This window comes from Malaclemys terrapin, chromosome 1 (genome assembly GCF_027887155.1).
Source record: "Malaclemys terrapin pileata isolate rMalTer1 chromosome 1, rMalTer1.hap1, whole genome shotgun sequence".
Taxonomy (NCBI): Eukaryota; Metazoa; Chordata; order Testudines; family Emydidae; genus Malaclemys; species Malaclemys terrapin.
In genome coordinates, this window is record NC_071505.1 from 239,575,207 (window position 1) to 239,588,188 (window position 12,982).

The 12,982-nt window shown below is 40.1% G+C and overlaps 1 protein-coding gene across 1 annotated transcript in view; it reads right to left on the reverse strand.

Annotated features, from left to right (window-relative positions):
- Positions 1–12,982, reverse strand: part of UXS1 (UDP-glucuronate decarboxylase 1) — a 98,034-nt gene that overhangs the window by 62,077 nt on the left and 22,975 nt on the right. The window contains exons 2-5 of the mRNA XM_054010455.1: positions 12,710–12,737; positions 8,900–8,948; positions 6,857–6,900; positions 3,003–3,063 (exon numbers count right to left, since the gene is read on the reverse strand). Coding sequence (XP_053866430.1) covers positions 3,003–3,063; positions 6,857–6,900; positions 8,900–8,948; positions 12,710–12,737 — 182 coding nt within the window. The remainder of the gene's footprint in view (positions 1–3,002; positions 3,064–6,856; positions 6,901–8,899; positions 8,949–12,709; positions 12,738–12,982) is intronic.

Consider the following 12,982-nt stretch of genomic DNA (forward strand, 5'->3'; position numbering starts at 1 on the left):
AATTAAGGCCTGCATCATAATGCATATGTCCCAGGGGGCAAAACTATTTGTACAGGCAACCTTGATTCTGGCATTTTTTAATTTTTGAGTGCTTGACTTTGAAACCTTAATGTTCTTTTAATGTAGATTTCTGTGTTCAGTTTCTTAAGTTTTTCAAAAAGCAAAATGGAAAAACAAATTCCATCCTATGGTATCACATAGACACTTTCATCAACAGGGTTGAAACCAGGAGATCCACTGCACAGTTCTCTGCCACTTGAGCTAATGGAGTACCTGATATAGTAATAGGCTGTTATCCTCTATGTGAACCAGAACTATCGGGGGAGGAGACACACTTTGCCAGTGGGTTCCATAGATATTTGCTGACAGCAGAGGAATGGTGACACTCAGGACCTCGTGTGCCATTCCAGGCTCTAGCGGGGATTGTGGTCTAGTGGGCACATCCCTGACACGGAGGCCAAATTTCAGTCCCTATTACAAAGCTATGTTATAACTTCTCAAATAAAAGGTTGCCAGAATTTTTTAAAACTTCTCTTCTAGCCTTGTTCTTGGAAAAGGTAACCATTTTGGTGAAAATTTTCTAAAGAAAAAAAAAATTCTGCCTCATTCAGAAAGCATGGAAAAGTTTGCCAAATTTTAACCATTTGGGCTAAAGTTATAAGTAACTGAAAACAGGATCTTCCAACAGGAACTGTTGGGAAACCTTAATAAGTAGCATTACCAGTCCCACCTATGAGTGACAAACATACTACAGGACTACTTACATTCCAAGATTCTGAGCCCAATCCCGCTCCCACTGAAGCGAATGAGCGTTTTGCATTGACCAGACAATTTGCCAAGAGGACAGTATCAGGCCCTGTGCGTTTTTTTTTTTTTTTAAATGTTACTGTTTTAATGCATGTCGCTTATATACTGTGAAGATTTATCATACATATAATGCATAATGTATTCTGCAACCTCAGAATGTGCTGTGGAATTCACACCTTGCCAAAGAACTATTCTCTAGAAATTAAAATTTTGCTTGAAAGTAAAAGTTATATTTCTAGCCCTCGCTATTGTGAAGTTGCAAACCATGCATAAACTGGTGCACTGATATCTGAGTTTGCAGTCATCTGAAACAACAGCTCTAAGAGCTGCTAACTTCCCCCTTCCCTGTCTATGGGGCGCGGACTCAAACTTGAAGATGAAATTTTGACTATTGTTGTTAGCTATTACACTACTGATTATTTAGCAGAACCATCCTGCTAGGGTGCTATCCACAATTTCAAACTGCCTCTAGTGCCTTCTGCAGGGGCCAGAAGTCTCAAGTGACCCCCTACGTCTACATCTTAGTCACTGACAATTTCCATGGTGCGGCTATGCATTATACGAACACTTGAGAACTGAAAATGCAAGGACAGTGCAGAATAAAGGTAATTTATTGTCAAAATAAACAGGTGACACTTTACTGGTTGTATTTGTTTTTATATCTAATTCTTTAAAACTTCTTATTAAAAACTGAAATGAAGCAGCTACAGAATTTCCTGCGTTATGCACCAGAATCCAAGGTTCTTGATGCAAAGCTGAAATCTAGTTTCATGCAGAGTATGCAGGGCTTGCAATATAATACTGACAACGGTTGGAAGAGATGTTTGCAATAAGGCTGCAGTATCAGCAATGCACTCTTGTTAGCAGACTTGATTACAAAGATCTAAAGACAAGTACTGCAGGCCTTGGCCATTCTGTCCGAAGTCAAGTCAGTCTCTATCGGCCTGATCCAAAGCTGATTAAAGTCAACTGTAGCCATTTCATTTACTGTCACGGAGCTTGAGAGCAGGCTTTATAATACAGCCCTCAAACCTTTCTCAACTACAGATAGACAACTGTCAAAAGGTATTGGTTTCAGATCACTAGCCTTTTTCTTTGCACAGGCTTTTCTTAACTATTGTTCACTTCTTTATTAAACTTTGCATATACTGAAAAGAGAATACAGAAGAATTTTTGTTCATATGTAAGCCATTATCCATGCTCTGGGAACTTCATTTTTAAGACAGAAAACAAGCCTTTTGTTTTTATTCCATTGAATTTTCTAAATTGGAAGGAGTTGAGATCAAAGCGAACATTAGACAAGTTAAGCATAAGGCACTAAATAGGGACCTGTACTACGCCCCACTCCATACCAGAGTGGCAAAAACTTGGACCACATATTTGCCCACAATGCGGAATCTGTTTGTTCTGTACCTTCTTAGAATCCATAGTCAAGTTCATCCCTGCACCACAGCAAGGGCCAGCACAGGGAACCAAAGAACCTAAAGACAGAGCTCACCTCCACACTGTTTCAATGGCATCTATGGGCCACTGCAGCAGGACAGATTCCCTGGAGCATTAGAACGCCCTGTCACAACATGCCCTCTTCTTTCTGTGGTGCACCCTGGAATGTTTTCTCGGATCTCCTCGCACACACAGGTTCCCTAAGCCTGGCGTATTCCTCTATCTTTATGTTCGTCTGTCTCATGTGTGCTCTATGACTGTGCAAAAGGGACCACAGGGCATCTAGGAATCTGGCCCCATGTTAGGCTCTCTTGCCAAGCCTCAGTCAGACAGGTTTTTCCAACACTTTGCACTTTCTAAACCACTGCCCCTCTTCAGAAGAATCCCAATGTCAGAAAATTTCCACCAGCTGGGAACATGGACAAGGACCCTTCTGAAAAAATACACTTTACAGCCAAGCTAATATAGTTCCAAGATATTGTAGGCTGACAGCGGAAACCCAATTAACGAGTCACACCGCCAATCCAGAGCCCAAGCTTGTTATCCACATGCCGTGACTGAGCACTCACCACCACAGGGTGCAAGGAATTAGAGTAGTTGCTCCTGAACCTATGTAGCACATATCAAGCTGCACAATACAATTATAAAAGTCTTTCTTTTAATTAATCCTGTGATCCTAATTAAGTTTTACACAATTCTAAACCAATCCCTCTTATTTCCAGAGCATGAGCCCTGATGAAATACTGACTTACCAAAATTCTTTTACGGTCCTTCTCTGATAGAAATTTCACTGGTGGATACTTCTGGGTGAAACTACAGAACATTTCAAAAACAGGAAGAAGAAAAACTAAATTAAGATTTATTTAGGTGACTGACGACAACTTTCCCTTTGTGTATCTACTTTTCCTTTACATTTCATTTATGTAAAATTTAAAACCAGAAAGTCACGGAAATTTTGTTTTTAAATTAGGATAGCTTTCACAGAGCAACATAATGTGAGAGTTAAGGATGTTTTCCCAGCGATGACTCAGAAGACTACCACTGCTTTGGAGGGTTGTGTGTTACCATTTCACATACCATTTTTTGCACTCTTCATCCATAAACACAAAAAGCAGACGTTCCTGGGATGGGGGGGGTGAGGACTAAAATAAAACACATTTGCCAGGGATTCTCATTTTCTGCAAAACTACTAGGCCTGAAAATAGTAAGCTTACAATTGATGCTCAAGAGCATAAAGAATTACGGACACTGAGCTATCACCTCTCAGTGTTTTTTTTTCATCTGTTTGTGTGCTGTATTATGGGAGCAACAAGTAAGGTTGTGTTGAGTTTCAGTTAAGCAGCAGTTTAATCTTGCCAATACTTCAGCAGCTCAGGTAATTCTTAAATAAATGTCATAAAAGGTAACTCAAATATTCATCACCCTTCCTCTCCAGTTAGTTTGCACGTTGCAACTTGTGGATGAGATAAGTCAGTGGAGCGAACGGAACTGCACATATGCCAAGAATTCTCCTTGATAGATTACTTTTTCATCCGTACATAAACAGAATGCCACTGGATTGACACCAGGCCCTGGGGTCTGAAGCACCATGCCTCAACTACCTCTCATCCACAACCCTGTCTAAATGGGGATCTCCAAGAGGCAGAGCACAGATATAGGCGCTGACTCCAGCCCTGGAGCACCCACAGGGTAAAATTGGTGGGTGCTTAGCACCTACCGGCAGCTTCCTGCCTCCCCCGCCCCAGCTCACCTCCGCCTCCTCCCCTGAGCGCACCGCATGCCCGCTTTTTCCCCCCTAGCTCCCAGCGCTCGGGGAAGAGGCGGGGCCAGGGAGGGGATTTGGGGAAGGGATCCAATAGGGGCAGGGAGGGGGCAGAGTTAGGGTGGGGACTTTGGGGAAGGGGTTGGAATGGGGGCGGGGCAGGGAAAGGATGGAGTCGGGGGAGGGCCAAGGTGGGGGGACATGAGCACCCACCGGCGCCGGGGAAAGTTGGCACCTATGAGCACAGATGCTGTGTACCTGAATGGCATCTTCAACCCTTCACCCTCAGAGTGCACGTGATACTATCTTCAGCTTCCTGTGCGTGGAAACCAGGCAGCAGCAGAACCCTCAAATGTTCCCATGCCTGGAGGTTGGCTGCAGACTCTCCACACACAAATACCTCACCATCAAGGTGTTCTCCAATAGTAACAAAACCTCTTTGATCCAAACGGGGGGGATGAGGTAGGGAAAATAATGGAATCCATTCCTTCCCTGACCACAAGGATGTCTCCATATGTTTGTCCTCAGGTCACCAGTACAGGAAACGCAGTTCTGGTTGTTTGGATCCTTTAACTGGACATTTTCATGCTTTGAATTAATTGGCTCTTTTTAGGTTTAACTGATTTTCCTGATTTCTAGTGATTGTTTTTGATCACTATGCCACTCTGATAATGATATGAACTCTGAAAGTTCACTCCAGATAAATTAACAAAAGTTTCTCAGGGGTTAAGTATTAAAGAATGCCTTCATTTCCTCCTCCCCAGAACCATGAGTATGGGTTGCCTTTGGATTGTACAAGATAAGCACTTTTCACCCAACACAACACCTATAAAACCAGTAGCGAAGAATTAGCTTTAAAAGCTCACTATTCATCAGCCTTCATCCTCTAACAATTACAGACTCAGAGGGCCCTTGTGGGGGGTCTTTACATCCTTGCAAAGTGAGTGTGAAATGCTACCTGATCAGAATTCACCAGTGGATAGCATTTTGCACTTGCTTTGCGAGAGTGTGAATAACTACACAGACAAGAGTGGAGAGTCAGGCTCATCTCTTGTGATTTCTCAATGCCAAAATCGGGTGTGTGGAGAGGGGTACATGTACGTATTTTCCCCCTCAATGGCAGGCACACAATGACATCTGAAATATAACCCATTAACAATATACTGCACACATACTCCAAATGCAAAGTCATTCATGAGCATCCTCACCAAAGGCTGAATAATCTACTGGCTCTGATGCAAAAAGAAATAGATCTCAATTTGACATATTGCACCAAAATGTAACACTACTCAAAAATTAATACTGATCAAGCCATCATGTCACACCGGCCATCCACGAAGGACAGAACAGACTGCAGCTCAAGTCAGGTAGATTAAAAAACCCACTAAGAAACACTTCTGCTACTGTTAAAAATGAAACAAATACAGTGGAAACCCGTTTATCCAATCTAACTGGGACCAAGACTGGATCAGATAATGAGAAATTTGGATAGTTAGGAGAATGGGCAAAGAGCTTCAGCCCCAGGCTGACAGCCCAAGTCGCGCCATCCGGGGCTGAAGCATAAATTACTCATATGCACTGGTGGTTTGGTTAATACAGACAGCCGGATAATGAAGGCTCAGATAAACAGGGTTCTACTGTACTTAGTTTCATAACAATCAGTTGAAGACAAGAGAGAATGTATAGGACTTTTTTTAAACCATTCATGACTATAGTTTAATAAAAATACCAGTAGCAGGTACAGTACCTACTGGTGGCCATGTGTAGTCAGTGTCTGCATGTTGCCAACAAGGTCACCCTGTTTGATCTGTCAAGTCAGTGCTCATATTAGGATTTAGTAAATGAGGGTCACATATTCTCAACAAAAATTGTAAGTGGCAGGTCAGTAAATCTGGAAGTCAGCTGTAAGATAAAACCTGACATCTGTATTTGAGCACGGTATCGTCTGCACCCAAGACAAAGCGTGCAGCATCCTGGAAACTTTTGCAGGCATTGTGTATGCTCAATTCCAGGAGCAGAACACAGTTTCACTCTTCATACACGGGAGAGGCATAGTGATAGCCAGCATGTCAGGTGCACTCACATGCTTACTGACACTATACAGCCTGTGGGATATGGCATGGGTTCAAAATATGGGACGGGGACAGAGCTAATAGCCCTGAAAACAGCGGTTCATCCAAACTGACAAATGCTGAAAACCTTCCTAAATCCAGAGTGAGCAATTCTTCTTTTAGTTCTTCGTATTTTTTACTTAATTGAACCCTTCTTGAGTTAATAGCAGAGATCTGAACAACAGGTTTTATTTTTGTTTTGTTTTTTAATTGTTTAAGGCAAAAAACACACCGTCACCTTAGGGCTTTTCATACAGGCTGAGAGTGCTGCCGAAGTGTACTGCTATAGGCCTTAGTCCTGAAAATCCCTATGTAAGAGCTTAACTTCACAAACAGTGAGTAATCCCATTAACTTCAAAGAGACCACTCCCAGTGCACATAGTTATACTGCTGCAGCGTCTACACGGAAACCGCGTTGCCCTAACTACAGCTACATAAGCACTATGCCTCTTGTGGAGGAGGAATTATTATGTTGGTGTAGTAGGGCACTTACATCAGCGGGAGAAAGGCTGCAGTGCGTACACTGACATAATTTAGGTCAACATAACCTGCCTTATGTCAACCTACCTGTGTAGGACTGATCAGGCCTCAGTGCTTACTAACAAACAGGAGACATACAACATTACTGAGCACATAATATTCACGTGAGTCTACTGAAGACCTTGAGACTCATTCAGGACAAAACAAACATAGCTCTGGTGACTGAACAACAACCCCACAAGAACAGACGTACCTTTTTTCCAGGTCTCTGATTTTCTCTCTTAATGGTGCAACAGCCTAAAGTAGGAATAAAAGTAATTCTTTAAAGGAAGTTGCAAGAATTTACATCTCAGAAAAAGAAAAACAATGCCTACTCAGACTATAATACGAGTAAAAATAGGGGTGGCAATTTTACATCTCATCTAAATAAATTCATTTAAGACATCAAGATCAGAACAACTTACATTTATAGAGAGTCTTTTGTGCCAATGGATCCCAAAGCATATTACAAAAAAAGGAAGAATCTGCTATAAATACAGGAAATTACTTCACCTACCACTGACATGCAGCACATGCAGAGTAGCTGTTTAAAAAGTATGTAGCAACAGTAAACAACAGTTTAGGACAATACATGAAATATTTAACTTAAGTTGTTGGGGAAGTTTAGGCAGCCAGAATATAATTATACCTACTAGAATATAGCCATCACACCAAGACTAACACTTGTGAAAATTGCCTTTAAAGACTAAAAGTTGCCAGGGCCCCAGTTTTAAAGAGACAATGACACATTAAAAAATAATCAGGTTCTAAACACATTTCTTCAACTGGGTTGTTACAACCACCCTGGATTATTAAAGGGAAAGAAATTTAAAAATGCAGTTTACCTACTAATATCTATGCTATTTGTTTCATTATCTGCATTTCTCTGAACTTGGACAGTGATAAATAAATAAAATTAGTTTCACTTCCAGATTCTTTATCATGGAATGAAGGCTTGAGTTTTAAAACAAGGAAGATGAAGTCTGAACATACTTCTTTTGGTTTTATGTTTTATAAATGCTTTTTACAAAATTTAAATTTGAGGCCAAATATAAGTTAACATCATCTCTTTAGGATCACCTGAAATAGTATCACTAGCACCACAGTGCCCTTTAACAAACCGTGGATTTTACTTACTTTAAAAAATACTGACAGGTTCAATTTTGACAACTGAAAGCCTCCAGGAATGGAAATGAACTGTGCATTGTGTTATTCCCCCCTATGCACTATAATTTAGGCTTATTAATTCAGTAACTCATGCTGAGTAGTACTTCAACAAGAATCCCATTGATTCCAATGGAGAAAGGTATTACACAATGTGAATAAAGGCGGCATAATTAGGGGCTAGGTACTTTCAGCAAGCTCCAGAGAACTTTTATTTCTCAGGAATTTTACAGTATCTTTTGCATTTTGGGTATTCACAGATTTGTAAATCTTACTTAAAAAAAAAAAAAGTTAAAAACAGCATTTCCAAATCCAAAAAATCTATTGCAAAAAAGACACATGTAAGACATTAATTAAGAGCCTGTTCCGATGCCTACTGAAGTCAATGAAAAGACTTCAAGTTAATTTAATAGGCTTCAAATCATGTCCAAAGTAACAGTGGGTATACAGTTCTCTTGAGATATAAGAAATCTGGTAAATAAAATACACTGTTAATTGCCTCACCTAAAAATGAATAGTCAGTCAGTCATAGAACAGTGTCTATATATGCCACTAAACTTTCATTTTTTGGAATTATGAACTGGAAACCTAGTACAAATATATTAGGTTTTTCTGTAGTGCTCATCAGCATAGTATTTCATCGCTGAAATATAACTGGTTACTCTGAGTAAGAGTTAAGAACAAAGCAATGCACATGTGGAAATTTTAAAATAGTAAACGCTTGTTAAAAGTTAAATATACTTAATTTTTTGGAGGGGTGACAGAGAAAGAAGTTAGTACAGCAGTCCTAAACTTGGTAACAAAGGCTCAATTCCCAGCAGGACTGGGATAGTTAGGAAGACACTGTGGCAAACAGGATTGGATCTTTGGAATTATAATCTTCTGATGAAGGTTTAGGGAAAACAGAGGGAAGCCATTGATTAGTGCTGGAAGCGGTTTGGGTCCATTCTAATGAAGAATAGTACAGACATGAGACCAAATGCTGAGGATTACATTAGAGGGAGAATAATAAAGTAAAATATTTTAGCTGGAAAGAAAATTAATTGTAAAAAAAGCAGAAATAAAGAGGATATTAACCACTTAATAAACTAACCTCCTCTATCTTACTTTCAACTTTCTGATCCCCGTTGTCTTGAATAGACCTGTTGGGGAAAAAGAGCCATGAAACAGATCAACTAAGCGCCATTTCCAGTATGTTCTTAATTTTTTTTAAATTTCCTTTAAAAAGTTTACTATTTCAGAATGTGTTCTCTAGAGATACACAAACACAGAGCAAATGACCAATATGGCTTGATCCAATGCTTACTGATATCAACTGGAGCCTTTCCATTAACTCTAATGGCCTTTAAATCAGGTCCAAAGTTAGCAGTCTTGATCAACATAGTAGATTCAACATTATATTAAAAAGTCAATGCAATATAAAAAAATAATCTAGTCACTCATCACAGGGTAAGTCACCTCCCCCAAAAGTATTTTTGTAGTGCAATTCTACTAGGAAATGCAACTAAAATGGTTTGCGAGGGTCCATATTTATTGTCTCAATGACTCCATATCAAGTGTACAAATAAAATATATTTTTTCCAACTGCTGAATTTCCAAACTCAGTCTAGGATCACAGAGTTAATATAGGTTCTTCATTTTCCACCTGTAAAAGATTCTACGGACCAAATAATGCCTTCAGCTGAACCTAGGAAATTCCAGTGCAGTTAGTGGAGTGATACAAAAGCGTAACTGACTGGAACATGGTAAACAGTTCTGTGGAACAAGGAATGGTAGAATCCAGCTCACTCTTTCATCTGGGTTGACTCTAAAGCGGCTATCGGGAGTAAACACTTATTTTTGTCAATGGAGCAATCAGATCGGACTCTAAATACAAACAAAACCCACATGAGTTGAGTAGGAAGGTGTCATTTTTACTCAGCCATTTTCCAAAGCATACACTCTGTCTGTCTTTGTATAGGAAATATTTAAGACACACAAAGAATTAGAATTCCTGTTAGAAAGCACTGGAATTTTTCACTAGATGACAGCCATGTTCTACAATTATAAATATTTTTGGTTAAATTATCTTTGTTAAAAAACAAAACAATTAAGTTTACAAAACTTAACACAGAACTGAAGCAGATTTCCAGTGCTCCATAATAGAAAATTTAATTCGGTCAGTCACAGTTTCCATCAGACAGAGGCTCCTCTCCTCAAAATAGCAGTCCACACAGATGGCAGGCCAATCAACATATTAATGGGACTTAAACAGGGACACATATTTCTAACTTTGGCTTTGAACTTTTTAAATTAATAAAGTTTAAGGCAGCTTTGAATTTTTTTAAAAGCAAAACCAGCACACTGAAGATTGTTTTAAGTAACCACTCTATGGACAAAAACATACTTAAACAAAGGTTGCTTGGTAAAGGTGGAGCCATGCCTGTGTATTTGGGGATACTTTAGGCTAGCCTCTTAAGACAAGGAGGTTGCAGAATAAAGCTGGTCTCTTGTACAGGTTTCATTGTAATCTAATTTAGTATTTAAATGTATAAAACATCTCAAGTGATTAGTGATGTTCTTCCTCTGAGCAAGCCACTTAGCATACACATTCTTCTGGCTAAGGGCTTGCCTACTCTTAAATGGCTCCAGATACAGCACTGTAGCACTTCAGTGAAGCCAACAGAAGGGCTTCCCCTATCAGTGTAGCTACTCCACCTCCCCGAGAGGTGGTAGCTATGTTGATGGGAGAAGTCCTCCCATCAACATAAAGCTGCGTATACCAGGAGTTAGGTCGGTATAACTGCGTCGCTCAGGTGTGTGGATTTTCCATATCCTGAGCAACATAGTTATACTAACAATTTGCTAGTGTAGTCCAAGCCTACGTGATTTCACTTAAGTTTGCATTAGTTCTTGTTTCAACTTAATTTTCGTTTCAGACAGCTTATGAAACTATTCAACATGATTTACAGTGGCAAGTTTTTGCATACTAGAGGTTTCATGGGCAGCCAATACAAAATGGAGTTCTTTCAAGTAGAACAGAGCTCCTTTACTTGGGACCTGCAGTCATTACACCTAGAGAAACAGAAGGTTGTTTGTTAAGTAGACACACACACACCACAGTATTAGAAATCAGAACAACAATCCTCCTCACACCATTCTGTTAAAAAAAAAATCTTACTAAGTCAGTCAGTCCAGCATGTCTCACTCAGGCAAAACTCCCATTGCCTTCAGTAATTTTGCCTCAGGAAGGAGTGCAGTATTGAGTAGAACCATTCAGGTTCTAGAAACTCTTTTCACAAAAGACAGCCACTTACTGTAACAGCAGTAGCAAAAACTGACTATAGGTTAACACTGCAGCATTAGAATATTATTCAGGAGTAACACTGAGTAATTCACAATAATTACCGTATTAGATATTTTCCTGAAAATAGATAATGCACACAATTTTGAACGTGCATCCATGGAACAGAGAATCTTTTCCTTTGTGGTTAGCGATTAAGGAAAAACTTAATAGAAAACACAACATATTAAAAGGTTCTTAAAGTAATCTCAAAAGTCAAATCTGTTGTAGTGTGTTCACATGCTGTAGGTTTGAGCACAGGCCAATTGCAGCTTTATGTTAAGTGAGTTTTCCCCTCCTTAACATACCAATTTAGTTATAGAGGGCTGGTCTGAGCACTCCACTTCTATGGAGGGAGGCTACGCGGATGGTCTCTCTCCTAAAGGTTCATCTCCCTTCCCTTACAACTCTATGGGGATATTCCCACATAAGATCATGCTTTCTCAATCAAAATTAGTTTCCTTGGGTTGCCTCACCACACAGCGAACTCTCCCTGATTCAAGGTAGCAGGTGTTGAGGGAGTGGTGGCAGGAATCTTCCACACACCGTAGAATGAGCCCGAACGGAGCATCATCACCATAAAGCCCTACCTCTGTCAGACCTGGGTGGCTGGGTCCACGATGGTGCTGTACTAGCATGTGTGCTAGGATGGGTTTCTGGTGGGCTGTTCTATTATTCTGAATGGTCCATTAAACTGGAATTCATTCACAGGATGCATTCTCCCTGCCTACCCCTAGCATGGAGCTGCTGTCTGTGGCAGTGACATGAGCATAATAGTTCATGTAAATAACTTCCGAGAGAAGCTAGTCATTATTAATGCAAATGACTCTGAAGGCATAAGCAAACAGTATTTGAGAGCAAGAACTTTTAATGGGAAGGTCATTAAGGAATTCAGCTGGCAAACCACAATGTGATTCGCACCACACTTACTCTGATAGCACCTCTGTTCAAATGCTGTGGAAAACGCAGCAGAAATGAAACAGGCACATGCAGGGTTAAAATGCTGAGTCAATGTAGTTGATTAGCAGTTCAGTAAAAGCCAGGAGGCAGACAAGGAAGTTCAGGTCAGGTGAAACTGGAGGAAAGCACTGGAGGACTAACAGCAACTGGGCTTGCTTTGCCTGCAGTCTCATTGCAAAATAGGTGGGTTGCCAACCTAAGCTAAAGCCTATACCCTCAGACGTGTCTGCTAGCCTAGTCTGAAAGCCTTGGATAGAGGTTTTTCCCTTGTGTGAACAGAAGGTGCGTTACAGGCAATAGTTCCTCTAACTCTTAAGGCATCTCCAAAGGGTTAAGGAGGTACAAATCCTTTGCCGGTTATCCTGGAATGTCCTTCCACTCCAGTGGAATGAGGAGGAGGAAACTCAGCATTTCTTGTCCCCTGCCAGTGAGGACATCCACGACCCTATGGTACTTCTCTGATGTTGAAGGAATGGATTCTACAGCTACCATTGTTAAGAGCTGACATTTCAACAACTTTGTGAGCTGCTTTTTCTGATTTCTTCCTATTGTTGCATGATAGGATGGTAGCGGAAATAACCTTGTTTCAGATAAAGATACTGGTACAAAATAATGTATTACCTCATGTTGATAAAGTTGCCCCATACAGCTAAAAAAAAAAAAGAGAGAGAGAGAGAGAGAGAGAACATTATAGTGCCATTTAACAACAAACCATTACTTATTTCTCAATTTTTATGTCATCCGAATAATAAGAAATTTAAAACTAACAAAATTAGACTTCATTAAATCTATACTAAAAACTTATTTATTCTAAAAACAGGTCACTTTATACATGCCAAGTGATCAGAACCCTTTGTATGAGTCAAACAAAACTGATGACGTTAGACGAGGCTC